At 34.3% G+C, this 27,908-nt stretch overlaps 1 protein-coding gene across 12 annotated transcripts in view; it reads left to right on the top strand.

Annotated features, from left to right (window-relative positions):
* Positions 1-27,908, top strand: part of MPDZ (multiple PDZ domain crumbs cell polarity complex component) — a 166,405-nt gene that overhangs the window by 7,738 nt on the left and 130,759 nt on the right. For 11 of the 12 annotated variants that reach the window (XM_079113123.1, XM_079113118.1, XM_079113120.1 and 8 more), the window contains exons 2-3: positions 15,901-15,969; positions 18,502-18,668. In XM_079113123.1, the coding sequence (XP_078969249.1) occupies positions 15,954-15,969; positions 18,502-18,668 (183 nt within the window). In that variant the 5' untranslated portion in view covers positions 15,901-15,953. Of the gene's footprint in view, positions 1-1,281; positions 2,687-15,900; positions 15,970-18,501; positions 18,669-27,908 lie in introns of those variants that run through there. The other variant, XM_079113121.1, reaches the window with a different exon arrangement.

Genomic DNA, 27,908 nt, shown 5'->3' with positions numbered 1-27,908 from the left:
TCTTTACTGATAGAAATTTATCACATTAACAAAGGGAAAATTTCCCCTTATTTATGGGTAGAAAGAAGAGCAGAGAATGCTCTTGTATCTTCTGTTTGCCAGTTGCCTTCAGTTCAAAGAAGTCCTTATGTCAGACTGACATATTTTGGGGTGGCATGTGCTGATCCCCTTCATTTTTAACTGTGGGGTCAGGTTTTTGTGTTTTATAGTGTTTCTCCATTTTCCTACAGTTAGCCCCTTTTGAATGAACATAGGATTTAAATGTCCTTATTAAACGTTTCTTGAAGTTTCAAAGTGTGTAATGAATTGTTTTAAATATGTAACTGAAAATTTAAAAGAAAAGAATTTAAAATATTTAATGATATCAGGTGATTAAGTTAAATCAAACACTAAAAGATCAATAACTATTAAGGCTTTGAATAAGTTTTTGCATCCTACTTTGTGAAGGGTCTAAGCCCAGCAAAATTTAGTTTTGAACCCAGTGCTATATTTTCACACTGTATGCCAAATTCTCCTTACGTACTTGCATATTTTTAGTAGTTCTTAACACTTTTGTTAGATATGTCTGTCATGTCATTTGACAGATTTATATTATAGCCATATATTGAATTGAATAGCAAAGAAATTTGGTGCCAAGATTATCCAAATAATTGCTATTCTGTATATGTTCCACCTGAGATTATTGAATATGATGAGTTGGAGGGTGATGATCTGGAAGTTTAACTCATTCTAGATCAGTTCTGTCTAGGAAAAAAATTCTGTGAGCCACATGTATAATTTAAAAATTTTACTCCAGAAAAGAAAAAAAGCAGTAGTTGAAGGCAGTTTTAATGGTTTCTCCCAAATGTCATCATTTCAATAGATAATCAATATAAAAATTAATGAGGCATTTTACTTTGTTTTCTTTGAGCGAACACCTTAAAAGTCAGCCGGGTATTTTATACATAAACCCATCTCATTTAAAACTAGCTACATTTCCAGTGCTTAATAAATAAATATACGTGTCTCTTTGCTGCCACATATACTGGTCAACACATTCTAGGTCAAGTATCTAAGCCTTAGGGACAGAGGTAATCAAGAAAAGAGATGTCTTCATTTTATTGTAAAAACATGTTATGCTGACTGGAACATTCAGGCTTTTGGGGTCATTTTTAATGTTCATGTCTATGTTTTCTTTTTTTTTTTTTTTTTTTTGGTGCTGGGGATTGAACCCAGGGCCTTGTGCATGCTAGGCAAGCACTCTACCAACTGTGCTATATCTGCAGCCCCCATGTTTGTGTTTTCTGATCACTTAATTGAAATTGTAGCAGACAGCAATAGCAGAACATCATAATTTCAGGCATACTCGTTCTCTGTTGTTATGAAAGCTGAAGTTGGTTATGATCTTACAGACATTTAGTCCTCTGAGTACCATAGTGAAACACAGTTAGTGAATATAGTTAAATAGATGAGTCAATTAAGAAGGAAACAGACCTATTTATAGAAAGAGAATGAGACCTTTTGAACTATTTTCAGTGACAAAATACCAGTTGTCCTGCGATGACCCTAAGGAGTCCCACAGAATTACATATGCTAGCTAAATAGGGTACCCTGTTACATTATCTGTGAATTAGTAATTAGGGGATTGAATTGGTCCGTGCTTTTTTATCTTATATGGCTAAGGTTCATGTTCAAATTCATATTAATTTGTATTTCCTTATGCACATTTCCCTTATCTGAACTACTTGGAATCTTGCCAGCAAGATATACATTGCCATCCTTTGCTGATTTTCCACAGAGAATTCTCTGCAATGTAGGCTACCACTGACTGACAGGCTTATCCACAGATTTAGACAGTAACATCTCTTTGTTATCAGAGGAATACAGGTTTTTCTCTAGCAATTCCATAGTGCAGATTATGGAAAACAATACTTTTATTGTGGAGAATTTTATTTTCTTCTTGGGTATGTGCATATTCAATTAACAGAAGATTTGTAGGTAAATTTTAGGTTAGTACAGAAGTGAATGAGAGAGGCATATAGCAAATTTTATTTTATTCTTTTAAAGATGTATTCTGTTCCATAATGTGTAGACTTTATTTGGTTCTGGAGCTTGCAGGGTTGTTTTTGATCTCATGGGAATTTTTAAATTTACCTCACAAATGATTGAATTTTATTTAGGTATTTTGATCTTCTCTTAGATTTAGTTTGACCTTATTAAGGTTATTTTTTTCCTAATTTGTTTTTTAGTAGATATGAGAACCAAACTAATATCAAATGAGACTTATTTAGTTTTAGCTAAATAAATAGTAACACTGTGACTTTCCTGATATTTGACTGTAGTGAGAACTTTAATGAGTATTGTACTTGATTCAGTATGATCAATTGTGAAGGAGCTTTATTATTTCTAACAGATTTCTAACAGATTTTTGCCATCAAAATAATTTTTGTATGTCACATTATATTTTTAAATATTCATGTTTCTTGGAGTTCTAATCTCAGTTCCTTTGATTTTTAAACTGTACCTTCTTGAGTGACCTCTTTTATCTTTAGCAATAACTTAGAGACCAGTGATTCCCTACGTTGATCCTTCAGGGCCTGTCTGCTTGGATCCGCATGTGTAATGGATTCATATGTGTTATTGAGTGCCCATTCTGGAACAGCTACTATTTTTGGTGCTGAAGATATATATATCCATGAGAGAACAGGTAAACAACAAAACAAAAATGCCTATATTTGTGTAATTTAAATTCTTTTTATTTTCTATTTTCTAGAAGCATTTCAAACTTAATATGTCCAAAAGGAGCAAATTTTCACCCCTTTCTCTAAAAAGATGTAACATTTTTTCTTCCTACTGTTCTTTCAACTAACAATGACCCAGTATTTCTAGTGCCCCAGATTCAAACATGAAGAGAGTTAGCCTCTGTTGCTGTCACTCACTGCTTCTCCTGGCCCCAAGCTCTCATCTAGTGGTCATTAAGTCCTTTTGGTTCCCTCTAATGAATGCACCTGTCTTGACCCATGTTTCCTCTTTCACCTGCTATTGTCTTAATCTAGGATCTCAATGTTTTTTTCTCTTGGGCACTTTGTTAATAGATTAACATCTGGTTGTGGTGCCTTTTTCTCCTTTCTCTCTGTTGAGTTATTTACACTGTTGCCAGAATTGTTTTCCAAAAAATAAGTTTTTAAATCCTCCCAATGCTTCTCCCCAATGTCTGTATATGTACCATGCCTGTGGGTGAAGTCCCAGGCAGGTCATGGAAGCATTGCTTTCCTAGCTTCTTTCATTACTGCACTTAGAACTGCAGCCCCACTGTCATTTAATTCTCTGGTTCTTTATGGTTTCATAGCCTTAACAGATACCCTTCCCTCAGCACGAACTGCCTTTTCCACTTCTGGCTTTCCCTCATGCTCTTCTGTCGTGTGCGTCCTTCAATATTGGGTTTCATGTGTCACATCTCTTCAAATTCTTCTGCCTCCTGCTGATGGTATTGGGTTCCTAGCACACATTGCAAGGCTAACCATTTTCATTCGGTTGAACTGAGAAGTTAGGTACCTGTCTTTATTCTTCTTTGACATATACATTTTAGTTACAGAGGCAGATAAAGATTTTTGGGAACCTGAAATTTATAGAATTTGGATGTTCTTCTTAAGTAACAAACTTATGACATAAAATTAGGTATGAAAATGTTTGCGGGCTGAGGTTGTAGCTTAGTGATAGAGTGCTCACTTAGCATGCATAAACCTGTGTTCTATCCCCAGCACTTTGTGCATTTGTACATACACATACACACAAATAGAAAATATTCATTTGAAGAAGAATAGAAGGACTCTCTGTCTTCATGCCAAATCTTCCTACAACTTATATCTAGGAAAAAGTGGTCGGTTATGACTTGCTAAAATAATGCAGTAGTTTTTTTAGATATGTAAAATATATCAATATCTGTATGTATATCAATATCTGTATATGTCAATATACGTAAAATATATCAATATGTTTCCATAGTTTTACTTTTTTTATTCTGATTTTCTAAAACTAGGAGCAATGCCTGTTAACTAATGCTAATACTGTTGACAAATTAATACAAGGAAATTGAGTCATATTTAATGGCTCTTAACATGTTTTACCACTTGATTAGAGAAAGAAAATAGAATTACATTCTTCCTTTGATATCAGATTTTGCTTTGGTAGGGGGAAATACTCAGTTCCTCCTGCAAATCTGCATCTATAACCTTAGTCAGTAACACCTACCTCTACCTCCTTTTGGTCTGGTGAATGCTAAGGAATTTTTTGAGGGCTTCTTCAATCATCTCCCTGTTGCTTCATCTTTGTATCTCCTCTTTCTTGTGACTTCCTCCCTCGTCTCTTCTTTCTTTCCTCTCCTATTTATCTGTGTCTTTGCATATATCAGACCTGTTTTGCAGGGTGTGGTGGTACATGCCTGTAATCCCAGAGACTCAGAAGACTGACCAGGAGTGTCACAAATTCAAGGCCAGCCTCAGCAATTTAGGGAGGTCCTAAGCAACTTAGCAAGACCCTGTCTCAGAATGAAAAATAAAAAGGGCTAGAGATGTAGCTCAGTGGTTAAGTTCCCCCAGGTTCAGTCACCAGTATCAAACGAACAACAATAATAAAAACCAAAGAACAAAAAATACCCCCAAAACAAAACACCTATTCTCTTTCTGTCTGTCTTCTTTAGTAGATAACTTAATACTTTCAAGTGTCAATACTTTGACTAAACTGAGTTTTGTAGTTTGCAATTGTCAGGTTCATTTCTGTTCTTTTGAAGTATTTTGGGGAATGATTCTTGGGACCCTTATTTGTACAAAAAATTTTTCAGTTATGGGAAAGGTGTTATAAAACTGTACTGCATAGGTAAAAAGTGGTATAGTTTATAATTGCCATCCCAGAAATGATCAATTTTGATTTGTAATAAGGAGTTACTAATTAAATAAGATGATATAGAGTGATAACAGAAATGGCAAAATAGACCAATATGTAGACAGTAAAAAAAAAAAAAAAATAATAATAATAGCAGTAGCAATAGCTTTTGTGTGCTTATTACTTCCAGGCATTTTTTATGAAGCAACTTATCTGTGATCTTACTAGTAAAATGATAGTGTTTATTCAAGAGAACTTTATAAAGTAACTTGAGAACTCTGAAAGCATAGCTGCCTTGAGCTACTTCATCTGGAGGTAAATAACTGTTTTCCTTCCTGCATTATTATTATTAGATCTGTGAACTGTGATTTGGTACAGAGGTACTTGCCTTTGATGTTATTCAGTCTTGGATTGGGTTTAAAAGTTAGCTCTTTTACTTACAAGCATCATGTATATAGAGGAAAACACTGTCTTTCTGAGCCTCAGTTTTCTTATCTAAAAGTGGGAGAATCAAAATGCATATGAATGCTGATACATAACTGAGTGGGAGTGGGTAAGGGAAGAATGGAGGAACTTTGGATTGTGTAGAGGGAAATGAGGGCAGGGGACGAGATGGGGGAAGGAAAGATGGTGGATTGAGACATATCATTACCCTAGGTACATGTATGATTATAGGAATGGCATGACTTTACATTGTTTACAACCAGAGAAATGAAAAGTTGTACTCCATTTGTGTACAATGAATCAAAATACATTCTGTTGTCATGTATAATTAAATAGAACAAACAATAAAAATGCATATGTGTAAAAGTACATGTTCTGCATAAGAAAACAGGGTATATGAAAACTATTTCATAAGTGGTTCATTTCAAACAGTAAAAACAATGCCAATTTTTATGTTAAAACCCACTTGTGGAAAACATTTTGTTCTTAGGAAGAATCATTATTATAGTAGAGGTAATAGCAACTAATTCTTAAATGCAGTTTTATTACCTGTTGTTAGTGAATAGCATCTTAAAAGCCCCAAATAACAGATCATTGCTTCAATTTGTAGATTACAACGAAGCCTACATTTTTGACATTCCAGTGATGAAAACATATTTGGAAAGTTCTGCATCTCTGAGGGAGTATTAGGTGGCAGATTTGTGTCTAAGGAATAAAGTTGCTTTTTTTAAATCAGCAAAACACTATGAAAAATTAAATAGTTTGTTACTTAAGGAATCTAGTCAGAGTAGATGTCTAATCTGATTGATTAGCTTTTAATCCTCCTCCATATTTATTTCCTTCTTCCCGCTTCTCTCTTGGTTCTCAAATCCTCCTGCAGCTGAATGATACTACTTTTGGCTAAAGCTGTTCAAATCATTGCTGATGTTTTATCATATAGACTTTTCAGTACGTCCTGCAAAAATAGCTATAGAGGCTGGGTGCAATGGCACATGCCTGTAATCCTAACATCTCCAGAGACTGAGGCAGGAGGGTTGCATGACCCTGTCTCAAAATCAAAAGGACTGTGGATGTGGCTTAGTGGTTAAGTGCCTCTGGGTTCAATCCCTGGTATAAACAAAATGAAACAAAACAAAACAACCAACCCCCCATAACAGGTAGAAATATGATTGCTTAATAAAAAGTCTGAGTTAGATGACCTTGAGAAAGTAATCTCTTTGATCCTCCATTTACATATTTGTAAAATCTGGTGTTAACAAGCTATGTGTTCGTGAATAATTTTTATACACAACATTCTTATTTATTTCAATAATTAATCATTGATAATTCCAAAATTTCTTCTGCCAGCTGTATTCGAGGGTTCTGAATTGCTCCATGAAAAGTGTTGTGAAGAATGGCATCAAAGCAAGAGTGTGATCACTCACAAATCCTTCATAGTACCTGCAGGGTACATTTGTGCACAGAGCTGGAACTCAACCAAGAGGGCATGCAAGCCACTAGTTAGCACAAACCCAGTTACAGCAGAGAAAAACAGCAACAATTAAGTATTACTCCAATATCTGTCCCAGAGGACTTCTGATCAGAAATTTGAGACTGCCATTTCTTGAGTAAAGTTTGTAAACTTTGTCTTTATTTCTATCCAGACTCAGCAAAGGGAAATCATGGAAGCCACAAACTGAATTTTGAAGGCACTGATTGATGGGGAAGGATAAAAATATCTAATTATGTATAGTACTTATAACTCAGTAATAACTAAGTAGCTCACATGATAGATGATACTCTTTATAATTTTTGTAGGAAAGATGCCAGGATGGAGGAAATAATTTGGAACAATAATAGGGAAATGGTGGAAGTAGAGTTACTTAAAGAAAGGGATCCAGGCTCAGTGGTTCTTTCTAATCCCAGTGAACTGGAGGCTGAGGCAGAAGGATCCCAAGTTCTAGACCAATTTAGTGAGACCCTGGCTCAAAATAGAAAAGGACTCGGATATAGCTTAGTGGTAAAGTACCCCTAGGTTTAATTTTCTGTACCCCACCCCCTCAACACCCCCCTTCCGAAAAAAAATCCACAGTTTTATGGGTATTAGAAAGTGTGTCTCTACTCACCAAACTTTAGGGCTTTCCACTGAGGAATCACTTGGTTATAACTGACAGTGCCAGTTATTCTGCTGAAGTATTGTCATTAAGATCTTACCAACTCAAAATCCTTCCCTAAGTGGGCAGCTGAGAAATAACAGACATCTTGGTACCATCTATCCCCTCCTACTGCAGTTAAGTTCTAACACAGATCAGTTGCCAACTGAGTTTCTGGGTCCCATGGGGACTCTTCGAGTATCCTTGCTTTTTAGAAGCAGGAAGGACACAGTCTGCCCAGGCTCACTAGGGAATTGCCTCATTGCAGGCAGGGAAAAGGCAGGAGCCTGAAATAATTTCTCTAGAGAATTTGTTGCCAGTGTAGGAATTACACCTGGGAATTCTATGCCACATAGTTAATCCTTCTGCATGTTTTAGGTTTCCCCCCAGAAAACATTGTGGCTGGAATGAGTACTTCTTGGGCAACTAGCTGCCTCTGCAATTTGGCATTGGCATGTTGTTCACCTACAAGTGCTAGTAGTACAGCTCTTGGAGGAATCCCTGTGCCTGGTTCTGTCCAAGAGATATTCCTGGCATGTTGCATCTTGACCCTTAGCACTGAAAATGTGGTAGCAAGTGGGGGCAAACTGCTTAACAACTTAAATTCCTTTCAGTTTAACTAGGGAGTGAGAACCCAGAAGAAGCTCTTTATCAGAAGCTCCTAAATCTTTTCCCTGAGTCACTGTGATTGGTGGGAGTTAATAATTTGGAGGGAAGGGCATTGCCCCTTAGGGATGTTCTCAGAAAGAACTTTATGGATGGAAAATATGTGAAAATGAGGGCCCAGAGAAAAGGTGTGAAATTCATAGTTTCAAAATGTATTTTGGACTCTAAACAATTATGGACTCTTGAAACAGGTGGAGGTGAGAGACATAAATATCATATAGTGGACTATAAATAGAATTGATTATCTAATATATTTTTTAAAAAGACAAGTTATAGTGTAGAAATAGCAGCCGCCTGAGATTCTAATCTCATACATACCACTGATTTATGAAATCCAGCCTCAATGAGCTCTAACTTGTGTAGCTGTAAGCTACATGCTTGAGATTCCTTTCAACTTTAAAATTGACCTTACAATTGAGTATAAGCAACACATAGGAACTTAACTCAGAAAATCACAAAGAATAATTTAAGGGTATAATTTTGGAAGCGGATATGAACTGGTAAAATGGCGTTATAAAACTATTATCAATGTGTTTTTTGTAATCTACAATTAAGGAAAGAATATACATCCTTTTGAAGGAATAAAGAATATTTCACCTTAGGCCAGCCATCTTAAAAAAAAGTAATTTTCAAAACCAAAGCAAATTTAATGAGCATGTTTATTAGTATAGATACATTTGTTATGTAAGTATACCTACTTGTAAAATGTTTTAATTTCTATATTTTATGTACTTTTTCCTTTTAGATAGTTTTTTTTTCCTCTCATTAGAAAATTCCTAAGAACAGAAATGAGATAATACTATTTTTACCAAACTTCTTTAAATTGGATTCAGGGTCAAAGTACTGATTGTGATTTATCTATGTTTATATAATGGTGTATTAATATGTCCCATCTTATTGTAGTATTATTTTACATATGACTGTTCATTGGGTTGAATTGCCTTTTGAATATACATGAAAGATAATATGAATTTTTTTTAATTGAAAAAGATTTATATTTTTGTACTCCTGGGTTTACCCACTATTCCTGAAGGTGGGGTTTTGGTTTGGATTGTATATGCATCCAAAAACAGAACAGCAACAGTTGTGATCATTTCTGCCCGACTGCTCTCTGACATGGAGTTGGCAAAGGCCATAAGCATCTGCTTCTAAGGCTTTTCTGCTTCTAAGGCTCTTCCCTAAAAAGCTTGGAAACTAGAAGCAGAGTAACCACCAGAAAATCAAAATAAAGTAAAACTGAAAATGGGTCTTTATGGGATACTAATTTTTGAGGAAATCTTTTTGTATTTCCTTTAGTTTTTTGCTGGAGTGAAGTAAGCTAGCTTGAAAAGATTATTTTTGCTGGACCATTTCCCAGGGGTAAAAAAATTCTCAAGTAATTTAGTAGTTTAAAGTGAAATCATTTTATGGTGAGGAAAGATGATATGGAGGATTTTTAAAAATACTGTGAATTTTAAAGAAAAAAGTCATCTCTGTTTTTATCTTTTTCCACAACCAGATATTGATAACATTTTCCACATATTTACTGCCAATAGCTTACTTTTCTAATTTTTTATTATGAAAAATTGCAAATGTACATAAAAGCAAGCAGAAGAGTACAGTGATCTTATATTCATTCAGTTTTACTAGCCATTGGTTCATAGCCAGCGTGGTTTCTTCTCTACTCTAAAAGCATTTCCCTGTCCATTCCCACTTTTTTTTTTTTTTTTTTTTAAGCAAATTGGAGTTATTGCACCTCATGGTCAGTAAATATTTGAACCCAATTACTTTTTATGAGTATGTTCTAAAACGTTACGAAAATATTGCTTCCTTAAAAAAAATAGAGGACACTAAGTTCCCCCTTTTGATATGTCTCTGTTTTGAGGCTACCCCTTGCATCTGTTCATCTCTAAAAGTAACTTCTGCTGTGATTTCAGAAAGTGTCCTTTTAATCCATCCTTAAGTAAGATGAAAGCAAATATGTGTATTTCTATGTAACATATATTATTATTCATACATTTAAAATAGAGATAAATTGTATCAAACTATATTTATTCTCTTACTCTCAATTTTATCTTCAAAATCTGGATTCCCATCACTTCTTTAGTGACTCTAACCCATTCATAGTTATATTAAATGTGGATGTCTTGATTTATTTTAGCCCCCTTATTTTGTGTTTCTTGTTTACTACACTTTTTCTTTTTTCTTTGTTCTCATTTTTAGACTTCTTGAGTATTTTTTGTTCCATTTTTTTTTCACCTGGTATGTCAATTATATAGAGTCTGTATAATTTTATTATGTTAACTGTACTATATATTTTTAATATGTACATTTGGCTCATTTTTCTAATGGTGTTTGGAGTGAGAGCATTTTAGTCTTCCTATAAGTGAGTTTTTAAGCCAGAAATATTTTCATTATTTGTGAATATTGGTGACAGTACTGTGGTTCCATTTATGTAATGGACACTGTCAGTTTGATCCCATGCTTTTTGACCCTGGACTTATGCTTTGTTTGGTGTTTCTGATATAACTTATTTCCCCTTCAGAATTCTTAATTATTTCAGTGTTCCTATTAAAGTTGTATTTGCCAGTAAGCGCTCAGATTTTTATTGGACGTGGAGTATCTCAATCAAAGGTGGAATGCACCAGCCTTGTTACCTCTTCCTTTCCCTTTTCTTGGGAGTCCCAGTCCAGGTGTAAGAAATTTTGCAGTGCTCAAAAGGTCCGTCTCACAACTTCTGTCCTAACTCCTGCCTGTTCTTTAGGACTCCAGGAAGTTTTCCCTGATTCCTCAGTGTCGTGTTTTGGGTTCCTTGTTTTGTGTGTTTCTGTATTTTAATTGTCTTCTTACTTTTTTTTTTTCCCCATTCACTTATATTGGGATCCCAGACTGTGACCTCATTTCTCTAATTCTGCCACCTGATAACTTGCCATCATGTAGGCAGCTTGTGTGTGTGGTGAGTCAGTAAATAACAGAAGTTGAGTTCTAACCTAATAAACCCCTCAGCCTTTTTACTTTGGGCAAGTAATTTTTCTTATGGCTTTATAAATGGAGAATAAGAATATCAATAAAAAAAGAATATCAATATGTGAAGTATGTTGATAAGCTAAAGTTCCTTGGTACTTAATTTTCTTTGATTTTGGGGGAACAAAATTGAATTAATAAATTTTATTCTTACTGCGAGAATTTGGAAAGATTTAGAAACATCAGCTTGAAAATAAAAATTGTGCTCAGGAAAGCTTTTTTGATCAAAGCCTGTAAGAATGAGGGAGAAGTTCAAAAGAACAGATGCTAAGAAAAGACTGATGTTTTCTGTTGATGACAACATGTTATTGGTGGATACTGTGATGTTTCTTCCCTTTCAGAGCATTAGTTCAGTGGTGTCATCCAAAGCAGAAATTATGACGGAAGGTGTAAATATTGCTGTCATTACCAGTTGAATTAATAACAAACTACTTGTAAACGACTACAATCTCGCTTTTGTCTGCTAACTTCAGGTAGTGCTGAGGCTTCTGTAAATGAGACAAATTCTAAATTTAATGCAATAACAGATGCTGGGCCAACTTTGACAAGTCACAAACCATTGCGACTAGCTTTTTAAATTTTGTATTCCTTTTTTCAGTCAGAATTGTTTAGGTTAACTAGAAAATTGTATGCATTTGGGACAGTTTCTCTTCATAGAGTTATTTTTAGCACAAAACATATTTCATTTGTTAGTTGCCATGAAATCTGCATTGGACAGATTTGTGTTGTTTCAAATACTGATTCTCTACCACATAAAAGCTGTGCCTACATGTTACCAGTACAACTTGTTGGAAATTAAAAATGATTTAGCCAATTACTTTGTTTCTTTTCCTCAAAAAAAGAAAATATTCAGTTTGAGTTCTGTCCCTTGCTACTAATGTTATCAACCGGTTGTTGGGTAATCATATGATCACAGGTAACATCTTCAGATTTATTAAGGATTTGGCAATGCTGTCATTATATTTAAGCTCGACAGGAAGCTCTTAGGCCTTAAATTAAAGTGATGTCTTAAATTTAATTTTTCTAAGCAAATACATACATTATAGACTTGTTAGATGAAATAGCAAATGCCCAATTAAAGTTGAATTAAACCTGGGCACTATGGTGCACACCTGTAGTCCCAGCTATTTGGGAGGCTGAGGGAGGAGGTTTACAAGTTCTGAGGTCAACCTTGGCAACTTAGAAAGACTCTTTCTCTACATAAAAATAAAAAGGGTTGGGGATAGCTCAGTGTTAGAGCATCCTGGGTTCAATTCCCAATAGCAACACAACAACAACAACAACAAAAATAACAAATGAATTTCAAATAAATGACAAGTTAGTTTTTTATATAAGTATGTCCCAAGTACTTCACAGGTTATTCACTGAAAAATTATTCATTTATCTGAAACTCAAATTTAACTAGGTATCATGTATTTTTATTTGCTAAATCTGAGCTATTCTATATTAAGATAAAAATTGAAAAAGAATGCAGTGCAAAATAAATTTTTTTCAGTGTCCTCTGGCCCTACCATAGCTTACTATTATCCACAAAACTTGCAAAAATAGTTTATAAACATGTACCTATTATGCTTTTAAAAACAAACATGTGCCTAGAAATTTTTCTAGAAAAAGAATTTCCCTTATATTATAAAAGTTGTAGCAATATTATGTATTATACTGTATCTTTTTTAAAAAATTGACAATATATTTACACCATGTAAATATACTTTACACTTGGGTCCTTATTTCTTCCTCTGCTTTCACCTTGTGTAGGGCAAGGTCTGCATGGCAATTTTGAACTTGCAAAGGGGAGAAATGTGGTAAGGTAAATTCCTTTTCCTATTGAAGAGCAGCATATTGTAGAAGTTAATTGTGGGCTCTGGATCCTGCCTGTATTCAAACCCTGATTTCATTACTTACTAGTGTGACTTGGGCAAGTTACTTAAGTCTTTTTTGCCTCTGTAAAGTGAGTGGATTGTGTGTATATTAAAGGACTTACTTGGATAACATGCTTCAGTTAGTGCCTAGTATGTTGTAGGTGCTCTGTTTGCTGTTACTATTTCTGCTTCTGCCCCTGAGTTAGTGTAGATTTCCTGTTTAATCTCTATATCTGTCTGTCTCTTTACTGCCTCCCTGATTCAGCATTGTCACTGCTAGTATGAATTGACCAGGAAAAACCTGGGCTGCTTCTGATCTGTTGTTGAGTCTCCTATAAGACTTGCCCTGTGGCCATGACTGCTATTATTATCACCTGGGTACTTCGTTTTTTCATGTAGCATTGAAATGGGTAAAAAGGGAAGGGAGATGGTAAGGTGGTGGTGAAAGGGTGGATGAAAATGAGTTTGCAGTTTGAAGGGAGTAGATCTGATCTAGCTCAAAAGTTCTGCAATTACAAATGGTTTATGTATAATTAGAACTGAATTTACTGAGTTTTGGGGATAAGGTTTAAGGGTTGTAAGAAAAACTTTTTTTTTTTTCCTTTAAACTCATCTCTTTGGCATGGTTGTAAATAGTGAAATCCCCTAGAAACTTCAAAAAAGCTACAGTTTTATTTTAGGGACATTAGACTAGAACAGAGAAGCTATGAAACTATTACTTTTTATCTCTGAAATTTATAGTAAGTTCAGCTCTCGCTGTCAGTAACTTGCAACAGGAGTGACTTTTTTTTTTTTTTTTTTAAACTTTTATGACAAGTGTTTCGTGTGTGTGTGTGTGTTCGGGGTTAAGTAACGGCATTGCTGACTTGTTGGTGAACTTTGGATGACAGTGTTTTTCTGTGTTGGGAGATTCCTGCTCAACTTTCTCTGCAGATTCTTCACAAATCAGTGGCCCTTTAAACTTATAGCTTACCTTTCCCCCGTATTATGAATACTGCCTGTCTTTCTGAGTTAAATTTTTCATAGGGTAAAGTGGATAGAGCTGTTTTATTGTGCATACCAAGCATTAATCTATGTGATTTTTTTCCTTCTAAAATTTATTAATATTAATTATTTGTAAGTAGATTGAGCCAGAAAAGATAAGTAACTTTACAAGGACAAACTTATTCATGCTTCTTCTTTGCTTTCATGGTTCCTCTATTTAACTAGACAGATACACCTTGGTATACTTGGGGTTCTCTTTAATTTTATGTTTTAATTTATTAGAAGTTAATTTTTTCAGAGGGTACCTACTATTATGATATTTTTTAAAGGAGTATTGTAGTTTCCTTGTAACTAAGAATTTAAAGTACCACAGAGGGGCTAGGGTTGTAGCTCAGTGGTAGCACACTTGTCTAGCATGTGTAAGGCACTGGGTTTAATCCTTAGCACCACGTAAAAATAAATAAAGGTATTATGTCTATCTGCAATTCAAAAATTAAATAAAAGATATCACACAATTAACAAAAAAAGTACCACAGGTTTATCTTTAAGTTCTCTGTATGGTGCCTCATGAATCTTTACTATGTCTGACATTGGAATACCAACCTATATAGATTGAACGTTAATCCTGAATGTGTATTTTATAGTTAGGAGTTTTGTTGTAAGCTGCATATATATTTATCTCATTTGTCACAAGAGTGAGTAAGTTTATATTCTAGGAAACTAAGGTTGAGATATTAGCCCATTTGCTGGAGGCTACACTGTTATTTAAATTTCAATTCTAGGTCAGAGCCTGTGACCTTTCCTTGATACCAGGGTAGTTTTAAAACAAATGCAGTAGTTGAGCTGTTTGACTATTTGGAATGGAGTTGATGTTTTCAGTAGTGTGTTCTATTTTGGAATAAGGAAGTCAGTAAGTACTATTCTCTGTTATTACACAGAGCAAATTGCAGGCATTGATGTTCTGTGCATATGCTCATCTACATCTACTTTTTGCCAAGTGTCCTTTTCTCTTAAAGAGGTAACAGAGGGCAACTTGGTCTTTCTGAGAAATGGCTTATCTCACCTTCCAGATGAAGAATGAGGGTATATGGTGAGAGATTCCTTCTCTGAGAAGACTGACTTCTTGGTTAACTCAGGATTTCCTGTGAGGCAAAGGGTAATTGTAGCTCTGGAGACAGTTGTGCAGAATTGTACAGTAGTGGTTGACCATGGTTAGTGATGTGGATGTTGGCTGTGCAGATCTGTACCCAGGACTTCAAAGTGTATAAGTGTTGTCAGAGAAAGATGAGATCTGTGTGGGATGAAGAAAGAATTGAGAAAATATTTTTAAATGGAAAGAGGACAACATTATAGTTAGAAGGATAGTTTCAAAACCTTTGAAAAATTTAACGTGATACTCTTTTTTTTTTCAGTTTTAAATTCATTTTAATGTATTAAAGCAGTATAGTGTTGCCTATACTGCTTTGGTGTCAGAGTTCATGTCTAATTTGATATGTGTATTGTCTCCCCAGTTAAGGCTGTGAGCATTTGAGGGTAAGATCACAAATTCTTTTACATTTTTGCCTAGAGAATTTCATAAGCAGACTCAAGTAAGCTCCTTATTCTGTGGTTAAGGATCTGTAAATTAATCCAAGATTACAGTTGTCTGTGCTGAGAAGCTCTTCAGGAAATATTTTGGAAACTTCTATCATCTTATTTAAAACAATATGCTTTTTTATTTATTATACAGTTATCATGGGTGAACACGTATCATTTTGAGTAAGTTCTAGAGTGCTCACTTTTTTTTTTTTTGCCTATAATGAGAATTACGTGAAGTTATATCAATAAGATTTTAATGGTCAGAAGAATTATAATGGTATCAACTGCTATTTAGAGTGTTTAGTTTTAGAAGAAAATTAGAGTTCTGAGAAAACATAACCCATGCATTTTATGTTTTTTTTTTTTTTTCTCAGAGTTCCATTTTAGTTGCTGTTTAAAATCTTTTTAGAGAAGAACTTTGAAAGAAATGTTGGAAACCATAGGTAAGACTTATTCCTTTTTGTCTGCATTTTTCAAAGTTGGAAACTCCTTCCTTTGGGATCTTTGAGTATAATATGTTCTACAGAGCAGGATTCTATCTGTGGTAACTTAGATTTTAAAGGTTGTTACCCACTAACATTGTGCCAGGCTAATAATTTCTGAATTTGGTCAGTCTCACGTGAAGTGTTACAAAAAACACATAATTTGTACATAAAAATAAACGTGACATTCTACCAATTATGGGTTTTAATAAAACTTAATGTATACCCAATTCTAATTCATGAACCTAGTTATAGTTAATATTTGTTTCTGAATGGCAGGAGAAAATTTAACAGTATTTCTAATATTAAAAGATGACCATTATTCTTGTATTTATGACTGAAATGCCACTGAGCTCTTGCTTGTGTTTGTATGTTTGTGTGTGTGTGTGTTTTACTAGGCATTGAACTCAGCACTCTACCACTGATCTATATCCCCAACCCTTTTTAAAAATGAAATTATTTTGAGATATGGTTTTGCTAAGTTGCCCATTGTGGTGGTGAATTGTGATCCCTTCTACCTCAGCGTCCTGAGTAGCTGGGATTATAGGCGTGTGCCACCGTGCCTGACTGAGCTCTTACTTTTACTTGACAAGGAGAAGAGTTGCAAACTCTGGCTGGTAACTTCATTGAAGGCAATTTAATTTCCACATAAGACAATTTAGGTTTGAAATATCCAAATTTCCCACGTTTATGTGTTGATCACTGTTTAGAGAAACTACTTTATACATTAGTTTATAAGTATATCAGGTGTGGTACGAACCTGCCATCATTGGACATGCCAGTCCTTCACCTATTCCAAATAACTTTTTGAGTTTAACTTTGAAGGTAGTGAGATTTAACTCTGGCACCTCGATGATCATGGTTGGTGCCTAGACAGCTTCATGTTATGAGAGTAGGAGGAGAGTTGATGGCAGAACAGACGCTGCTTTTGTGATTGTGTAGCTTTTGTTCCTAGTCCTATATAAAAATGCATAGATGTACATCTCTATCACTCATTTTATGCTGAAGTCATACACCATAAAGACTACTAGCCTACATAAAAGTGGAAAGGAAAGGAAAGGGGAAATACAGAATCATGTAAATCATTAATTTCTAGGCTTTGTTCTGTTGGCTATTACTGAGTTGCACACCTAATAATTGCTATAAGAATTAATATATTTGCATTCCAAGTTACCATGGGAGATGACCTAGATAAAAAATTTTTTGTGCATATTTATCATTATTTGTTTGAAAATTTCTGCTTGAGTAAATATTACTTTATTTCAATTTGTGTTCTTGTAAAATTATGATCAATGTCATTTCATGTTTTAATAGGCCAATTTCTGTGTAATTCCAAATTCGAAGCTAAATAAAGTATCTCTAGTAATGATTGCCACTCTTTTTCATTACTGTGACATGGCAAATGTATTTTAACAGATGTTATCAACCCAAAGGTATTAGGGCATATATCTGAGCACAACTGCTATTTAAAACAAAAAATTGGCTTAAATTATAAGTACGTGTATAAGTGTATGTGTGTGTATGTGTGACTTCAAAGAGGTGTTTTCAGCTATTGTGGTAGAAATTCACTATCTGGTAGATGCAGGTATGTAAGCTATAAGGACTATTAGGACATACTTAGTCCAAATATTCACTTTTTTTTTTTTTAACTTTGTGCCTGATTTATGAGGTATTTAATTATTTGAATTGGATTAGTTTGAAGCATATGTAAATATTCTATTTAATTTTGGGGGAAGATATTTCAACTCTTAAAAAGTAATGTTTTTGAAATAATATGTGTTATTCTGATGTATTTTTAAGTAAATTCTCAATTGTAGACTGCTTTGCTTCTTAATATGTGAAATTGTTATACTTGGATATTGTGATTTACCATTTAACATTAATCATATCCACTCATTAACCAATTGCTAATTTTTCTTACATGTAAATAAAAATTTACATATATTTTTATAGAAAGCAGATATCTGCATTTTCAAGATCACAGATCATTTGGTTTTTATTAAAAAATCATGTGATTTTATAAAAGAGTTGAAACATCTCGCATTGGAATTCAGCTAGTCATCATCTGAATTGATTTCTGTGACTAGCTGTATTTAGCACACAATATAACCAGTTTCGTGCTTTCAAAGAAACTTCTTGTAGGAGACTTCAAGGTTCCTGGGGCACATTTACAATAATATGTTACACTCTTTCCCTTTTATCTGGAAACCAATTAGGTTGGTTTGAAGCATATGTAAAAATACTGTGTAATTTGCTATTTAATTTTGAAAGAAAATATTCAAAATATTAAAAAGCACCCAATCTTGTGTTTTTTGTTCTTTTGTACTCCATTAAAATGTTGTACTTCTGTTAAACTTTTTACTCAAAAAGAGACAATTTTGTGTACTTAAGAGGAATAGTTTGAGAATTTCTACAAGCATGGGGTGGGGTTCTCATAGGTTTGATATGCATGTTTTAAATCCTGTTATTTACTAATGCTATTCTTTGGAATAGACAAAAATCGGGCCCTGCAGGCTGCAGAGCGCTTGCAAGTCAAGCTACGAGAACGTGGAGATGTAGCGAACGAAGACAAACTCAGCCTTCTCAAGTCAGTCCTGCAGAGCCCACTCTTCAGTCAGATTCTGAACCTTCAGACTTCTGTACAGCAGCTGAAAGACCAGGTAGGATATCATTGAGGCTTTCACGCATGGCATAGATCTTGTGAAAAGCTTGTTTTTTTCTGAAGGCTGATTTTCAAATGTGTTAATGAATACTTAATGAAGTCATTTAAACCTCCAAATAAGACATTCAAATTCACCATGACTTTTTTCCTCCTAGTTATTTTTGCAGTGGTTGTTGCTCTATATTGTAGATGATATGACATTGTGTTGAAAGCTGTGTGTATGCTGAAGAATGAGTTCTTACAGGAGAAGGGGATAATAAAAGTATGTTGGGGTAGATGGCTGTAGACTTGGTTTCCATCAGCACTAATGCTCATTGTTCATGTGATTGTGCTCATTCAGATTCAGACTTGAGTACACTTACAAGATTTCAGATAAGCCTGGATTTTGCATGTGTAATCATGTGTGTAAGGAAGGGAAATCACCTCTATTTTGACAGTAAAAGGAATAATTACATTGTCATCAGTTAGAGGAATTGCAATTCTCACTTCTTCAAAGAGTGTAAGTAGCAATTGCTTCTATGACAGCATCAGATGGTGATAAACATTAGAACTTCTAAATGTAACCATTTTTACTGTAAAAAATATGAGCATTAAAAGTTGGAGCATTTATTCTAAAATCGAAACATATCATAGTGACAGAGTGAAAACTAAAGTCAGATGTTCTTTGAACTTACTTAATTTAATCACTATTCTCAGGGTTTTAAAAAATATATCTAAAACAGTTTGTTCCTCACAAGGTTTGAAGTTAATCTAATTATGCTTTCAAGTTCTCATTCTTCTCATGTTTTTAGAATTAATTTAATGGTTGTGGATGATTTTCTAGCAAATATTCTGCCTTAAAAGGTTAAAAATTAATCTTGAAAACTAATTTCATAATGCAGTGAAATCATAGCTCCAATTAAAAATTCCAAAATAGGGCTGCAGTGTAGCTCAGTGGTAGGAACCTGGGTTCAATCCCCAGCACCACAAAAATGTCAGAAAACAAGAACAAAAAATCCCTCAAATTGTGCAAAGTGCAAAAGAAAGAGCAGTAGTAAGAGAAAAGGAATTTAATGTCATGTTAACATCTTAACCTACATGTGTATTTATAGCCCCTCTAAAATAAATCAAGAATAATCATCAGTATTTTCCTATGGTGAATTTCTATGTAATAGTTTTAAAAGTCATGATCATGAATTTAAAAAGGTGTTTTTGTTATATGTAGTGTGTTTGTCGCCTTTGCAAGTTATGGAGATATTGGTTTTCAATACCGATTTTCAGAACAGATTGGCAAGCTTACAGAGAAACCATTATCTTGAATGTAACTATAATTATGATGGGAATAATCATCTGGTTTTTCAGAATATAGAGAGGTTGAACAAATATCTTCTGTTTATTGTGTTGCGTGAAAATGTGATTAAAATGGGAGGAAAGTTGAAATAAATGGAGCATTAGCAAGTACACTACTAGTACAGTGAGATAACTTGATATTTCCCTGCTAGCCAGTCTTATGAAAGGGAAAGCCTTTGTGCCTCCAGTGTCTGATGAAAGGGACTATGGGCCTACTTGCTGAGCTTGATTTATTGTTTTCAAATGAAAGTAGGGTATGACTCTAATACTATTTGAGTCCTATGTGGCTCACACGAAAACTACTTGGAAATCTATTGAGCATAATTATGGAGCCTCACATTCTGTGACTAAGTATATAGTATGATCTTGCAGTTTTATTAATGATCTACTTACTTAAGACTAAGTAGGCATATCTTACATGTCTTTGGATTTTTTCTCCTTGGTCACTCTTCATGTAGAGGAAAACGCTAACAGTGAAGGGGATCAAGGAAAGCACTAGCTTGGAAAGGCTAAGTGACTTGTTTTTAAGGGTAGAGCCAAAACTAGAATTCAGTTTTCTTGAGTCCCTGGGTTTAGACTTTTCCCTTTTTAGGTTTTGCAGCTTGTGCTTGTCTTGTATCTTTTCTTATCAAGGGGAGGACTTTAATCCCTAAATGTCAAGAGTTTCATTTTGATAATTCCTCAGAGTTTTTGTGACTTCTCACTTTAATCTCCATTTTTTTACTAATTCAGTTTTGTTTCCTTACCAGTATTTTTTATGTGACTAGAGTAAAATTTAAAAATTATTATTTTTGTATAATAAAATTGAAGTATAAAATTCTAACTTCATCCAGTTAGATTTATCAACTGCTAATTTGTTAAAATTTATAATTTAATAACTAATGTACCTAAGGAACAAAATTTGTTTCTTGCTTTTCTGTCAGTGGCTACCCAAATCTGACCAATGGCTAGCTTTTACTTATTACCTTACATGTAAATTATATTTTCGTATGCATACTTTTTATATGCACAACAGGGGCAAGTTACTATTTCCATCTTTTTACCATCACTGGAAAATTTGACCTCTCCATTTCTTCCCCTTCATCATCCATCCTCCTGTCTTTTAGAGAAGCAAAGGTAGTTAAATAATTGAAAAGCCTGAGGTATATGTAGCGTATTGGAGAACATGATCATATTGTTGCATTAATGACAGATGCTGACATGCCATGTTGAATTAAGCCTACAATTTTTTTTCCCTCAGATCCTTCTCATTACTTCTGTTCAGTAATGTTTAATTTTTCCAATTTGCTGCTTCCGTATTAAGACCACCCTTAGAAATCAAACTATTTCCCTTTGGCAAATTAAACACTTGACAGGTGTGTAACTGAGAGGGCAAAAAAGCCATGCCCTGAAGGGACGTGCTATTTAAATATTGTCAAAAATATTAACAGGTCTGAGAATATAATTGATGCCTCTGTTTAACTCTGCCACATTGTGTATTGTTCTATCCGCCAGCTAAAAGATGTGTGCTATTAAACCTGAATAATTGCTAATAGCTCCAGTTCATTTCCTACTGCATGATTCCTGTTTAAGTGAAGAGAAAAAAGAGAACTGTGACTGAGTGTCAATGATCTGTCAAATGCAAATTCTCAAGTAGTGTCCTCACTGTCACCTAGTCATCACAGCTAATAACTATGGGGCTTAATGCGTATTCATGACGAAAATCCAGCTATTGTGGGGGAAATAAACATGTTAGCAGTTTAATAATAGAAACGTGTCAGCCTTGAGGATTTTGGATTTGCATATTTATTCTATGAAGTTTCTCCAGTCCAGTATAGGTGTTGCTGTTTTCCTGATTAATTAATTTTCTTGCCTTATGAACTGACCACAGGCACTAAAATAATCTTCTTACTTTAAGTAATTTGTTGGAAAACTGAATTAAAATTATTTTCAGTAGAAATTTAGGATCAGTACTTAGAAATCAGCACTGCTAAGGTTATTTTTAAAATGATGACAACAGAGACCAATTCTAAGACAGGAGAAATGATGTGGATAATTCAAGTTGCAAAAGCTGATTGTAGGAGGAATAAGCCTCGGGGCACAGAATATTCAGAAGATCTCTCCTTGTCACTGATCTCCAGAATCTTTGGCCTGTGACATTTGATTGTTTTGTTGTTATTTAATATCTACAGGATTCTAACTCATTTACCTTCCTTCCAAAGAGTATTGACTTATATACTTTTCATCTAGACCTATAATGTATAGGCACACAAATTTAGCCAGACTTTTTCTTTGGAAATTTATGACATCTCCTGAAATAACTGAAAAGATGGTAGGTTAACATAGAATCAAAGTTGGAAATTACTGTTCAATATTGATTAGAGTAGTTATATACTTTTCCCCCATTTTTTTCTTGAAATGCAGTCTTCATGGTAAACATTTTTGCTGAACATTTCTGTATGTTTATAAGTATTATCTGTTTGCATTCCAAAGAAAAGACTGTGGAACAAAGTAATGGGTGATTCAAAGGTAAACTTAAATAAAGCTAAATAAAAATATCATAGAACTAGATCTACCAAAGACCTAGGATTGCTAAAACCAAGTAAATCATTTAATTTCAGTTTCCTGAGAGCAAAGGCAAATAAATAAACAACAAAATGAGAACAAGGATTATGTTCATCGTGAGGCACCATTGAGTGAACAAGATGTTTTCCTGACAATGGGAGGGTTATTACCTGGACACTTTTACAAAAGGTTCACATTGATTTATTAGTAAGCTTTTGTTGAACACTTAAAATCCATAAAACCTCAACGAGTAATAAAATGGAGGTTCTAACTATCTAAAGGGGAAAACAGAACATAGAAAAATAAAAGGTAAGTAGTGGAAGCAGAAAGACTTACTGAACTTTGACTTAAGATAGGTCTTGCAAAATGAGTAGGAATTTTCTCCAGATGTGGGGAAATTATTTCAGGTAAAGGGAGCAGTGTTTATAAGGGTATCAAGCAGTTGTCCTCCAGTGAGGGTGATTTTTATACTCTCCTTCACCAAGAGGTATTTGGCAATGTCTGGAGTCAGTTGGATTGTGTGGATTATTATAGTGGGTAGAGGTTAGTGATGCTGCTAAATATCCTTCAGTGAGCAGCACAGCTTCTCACAGCAAGGAATTACTGGGTTTATAAAGTGTTGAGGTTGAGAAACCCTGGTATGAAAATGTGTACAGATACATATTATCAAAGCAATTAGATTATATGTGGAATATTGGAAGGAATAGAAACCGTAGAGCCAGATTGTGAATGTCCTATGGAGGTTTTTTTTTTTTTTTTTTTTTGGGTGGTATTGTTTATTTTTATGATGGTACTAGGGTTTAAGCCCTGGGCCTTACATTCAAGTACTCTACACAAGGACTTACCACAGAACTACATTCCCAGCCCTTATTTTCTTTTATACTCAACTTTTGGGAAAGATTCACATTTATCTTTTGATCTTTCTATTAAATATAATATTTTAGCAATCTTTTTATTTTTATTTGCCTACATTTTACCACTATGATAATAAACATAACAAAAGTATAAGAATTTTGATAAGTAACATGTTTGATTAGAATTATAAAATATATGAATTGGCTGGGCATGTAGTTATGCTTATAATCTCAGTGACCTGGGAGGCTGAGGCAGGAGGATCACAAATTCAAGGTCAGCCTGAACCATTGAGTGAGACCCTGTCTCAAAATAAAAAAATCAAAAGGGCTGGGACTATATCGAGTGCCACTGGGTTCAACCCCCAATACAAAAAAAGAGAATTGCTCTTTAAAGGAATGCTTCTTTCATCTTACTAATATTGAGAATACAGCATGACCTTCTGATTTAGTGATGACTTTTCTGCTAAAGGGCACAATGTGTACAGGTGTGTGTGTGTGTGTGTGTGTGTGTGTGTATGTGTGTGTGTTTTGTGTGTCTTTTCTGAGTCTCTGTCTTAAAACAGGAGCAAATTTGAGAGAACTTAAAGATATAGGTAAATATTGTGTAATTCAGAGGGATAGATTTGAATTTCGGAGGTAAGCAGGAGTTGTTAAGTAGAACATACATTGTCCCAAAGCATGACTGAAGAGGATACTCTGTAGATAAAGATTTATAAGATGAATAAATCAAATTCATGGTCAAAGTGTTGAGGTATATGGCTTCTAAGTAGCAGCATGAGCAGCTCTGATAATTTCTAAATATTTTTTAGATTGATGGAAAGATGAGAAATTTTGATAAATGAACATTTTGTTAACTGTTTTGACTTTGGTAATATGCAAGATGCTATTTAATGCGACTCATGTCTTAAACATCAGAAATGCTTGTATACCCCAGCTTTATTTTATTACTTAATAAATGACAAAACATGGCCCTCTCTCTATAGTTTCTAATTTGAAACTGAAATGAAGATGATTCCTCTGCAGGCTTGCCATCTGTAAAGGTGAAATGACTACTGTCTCTCAAGAATGTCTAGGTTAAATTATGACTTGGCGTTGATGAGAGAAGAGGGGACAGAAAGAAAGAAAATATACCTTGATCCTATTAACAGAAATAATAAGAAAATAGAATTCTTTACAATGAATATTGTTTGTGAAAATGCAAATGGAATAGAATTCTTCCCAGTGGATATTGCTTGTGAAAATTCAGAGGTCTGTCTTACCACTGAAATAGTTTTATGATAAAGCTTTGCAGCTGCCCAGCTACATTTCCTGAGTCTGTAATGTAAATTATCTAGGAGAAGTTAAGAGAGAAGGAGCGATTCTTATGTTTTTACATTTACAATAAAGTTTATTTACTGTAGGAATTTCAAATACTTTATTTTTGGTACAATAACAGCTTTTAAATGTTTGTTCCTTTAACTAAAAGTTTGTAAATATAGAGTCATAGAATGGACTAAAATTCTTGTCTTTTCCTGGGCAAGAAAGCACTGTTCAAGTTTTTTATACAGTGCTGGATTAAAATGCAACACCATCTTGCTACTGGGTATGCATGTGTGTCTGAAACAACAAATGGTGCTAATTGTATGGTATTTTTGTGACAAAGTTAAATGGTCTTTGGAGAAGAAAGAAGAAAATGTGCAGTTTACTGGATATGACCTAAATGAGTTTTTTAATCCAAGAATTTAAGAACAATTGAGATTGTTTGACATTTGAAGCTATAGCAACAATAATAAAAAGTACTTATGGGACTTTGTCTCATTTAACTAGTCCATCAGTTGTATGAGGTAGCTTTTATTGGCAGTATGTCCAGTGTGGAAATCCAGGCTTAGAGAGGTTATTTAACTTAAGTAGAACCACATAATTATTCACTGGTAGACTTGGGGGAAAAGTTCAGATTTGTGTGACCCTGAAGCCAGTGCTTTTTAACTTTTAATTTGCACCATTTCTGAGATCTCTGTTCTCTATGTAAAGGAGAAAATAAGGTGGAAAGAAAAACAAACAGAAACAGTTAATGGCATGACTAAAGAGGAATTAAAGTAAAGGTCTTATTAAAATTCATTAAGATATTCCATTTCTCTTAAGTTCTTCTTGCAAATTATAATCAGTCTTAATATAAACCATAACTTTCACCCTTTTTTCATTTATAATTATGTTAGATTATAAAGGTAAAGGAACTAAACTGGTAAAGATAGCAGTGGAATGAAGAGACAATGTGGCAAAATAACGAATTGTTATGTATTCATTCCCATATGATTGCACTTGTCTAGGTTTTATTTTATTTTTCTTCTAACCAAATTATGAGATGTGAGTCAGTTTTATTTGCCTTCTGGAAATAATGTGGGACTGCTAGGAAAAACACTGCAAAAATTCTAACTACTGTTTGCCTAAATTTTCAATTTCTGAAATGCTATTTGTCTTGGCATTTTAATTTACTTAATTTTGATACTTTCTATGCATTGGACGTAGAAAATTCTAGCATATATTGGTAAGAATATTACATTTGGTCAAGCTATATTCTTTGAATTTTTTTTCCCATGGAGACTTGACTAACAAAATAGAGAATCATTGAGATTTAAATAAAGAAAAGATATTCTGCAAATATGCTTAAACACACATGCCTACACTGTGTTGTATAGGCTTTGCTTCACTTGTCATTTGTTAGCAAGCATAAAACAAAGCTTTAGAATCGCATTTTTCTTTTCTAATTTTTGTTTGAAGTTCATTTACTATTTTGGGGGCAAAAATCAATGTCATGTTCATCTTTGAACACCTGTACAGGATACTTTTGTCAAGGTCAAAATATAGTTTCTTAATTAAAGAATATATAAATATTCTTAAATAGTGAAAACTGCTGTACCTTGACTATTTGTCATTCTTTGCTAGAGAACTAATTTTTAACAAAAAAAATTAACCAAATGGCTCAAGTTTCTTTGGAAACCTTCAGCTTTTCTCTTGCTGACTCTTAAAAAGGTGCCTTATTCCATCGGCACCACAGTTAAACCATAATTAACATGTGTTCAATTCTTATCTATAGGTAACTGTTTTATCATTGTAACAATGCTATAAAGAAGGTAACATGATTTTCCTCATTTTATAGGTAGGGGAAATGGAGGCACAGAGAGATTATGTGGTGGGGCTAATGATTAAACCCAAGTAGGCTAAAATCAGGGTCCAGGTCTTAATCATAGACCTCTATTAGTTTTTGTTTTATTGTCTTAAACAGCATAATGAACAAAACATAAGGATTTCCTAGTGATCAAGGGCTTTTGTGATATCTGTTCTTACATTGTAGCAATAATATAGTCTAGTGGTAATTGAAGACAGACACAACTTAGATATTTGTGTGGGTGTGTATATACACACCCACACAAATATAATTATAAAATAGTTTGTAATATACATTATATATCGCCTCATCCTGCAAGGCCATTTACTCAGTTTCCCAAACTGGGTGATGAGGGGATGAAGGGAAGACAGATACAGAAGTAGAGAAAAAGCTGGGTTTGGATTGGCCAAACCCTGATGAGGGAAGACTGACTACCAACAAACTCAGCTCATTTATTATGTAGATCTAAACATCAAAAGGATTTATTGTGAGAGTTTCTTCAAGATACACCAAAGTTGAGGGTAAAACAGCTCATTTAACACTTATCAGCTTGTGCCCATAATTTTCTTCCCCTGGGCAGCTGGTGTTCGAACCTGAGGTCAAGAACTGAACAACTCTGTGGCTGGCCAGATCCCTTTTTGAACAGGGTGTCACCATAGCAACTGGGTAATCTTATGGGCACCTTTGCACTGAAAAGTTCCCAAGAGAGGTGTTGCCTCTGTCTCTGGGCAGTTCAAAGACCCATAATTCATTTGCTGCTCCTGACAATATTTTATATGTTATATAAATAATACAAACATATAATCAAATATGTATACATGCACACACATATCCCTCACTGAGCCTTTTTTTTTCTCTTTAGTTTAAAAATGGGAACTAAGTGTTTCAGTCAACTTTTTGCTGCTGTGACTAAATGATATGACCAGCACAATTATAGAGGAGGAAAGGTTTATTTGAGTGCTCACAATTTCAGAGGTCTTAGTCCATAGAAGGCCAACTCCATTCCTCAGGGCTTGAGGTGAGGCTGAGTATAATGGTAGAAGAATGTGGCAGAGGGAAACAGCTCACATTATGAGGAAGGGGAAAGAGAGACACTCCACTCTCCAGATATAAAATATATATCCCACTGATTGGGTTAAGTCTCTTACAACACAATCATTTCTCCTCTGAACCTTCCTGCATTTTCTCGAGTGTGAGCTTTTGGGGGACACCTCACATCCAAACCATAACACTAAGTAACATGAATTTGAAAGGTCTAAAGCATAGGCCAGTGGTATACCAGCACTCAGAGAATACTGGTTTTCTTTTTTACTGCTCCCCCTTCCTACTGAAATTTAATATTCTAAAGAATCAGTTCTCAAACATT

Source organism: Sciurus vulgaris (genome assembly GCF_902686455.1).
Source record: "Sciurus vulgaris genome assembly, chromosome: 15".
Lineage (NCBI taxonomy): Eukaryota > Metazoa > Chordata > Mammalia > Rodentia > Sciuridae > Sciurus > Sciurus vulgaris.
This window is presented reverse-complemented; position numbering and strand designations above follow the sequence as displayed.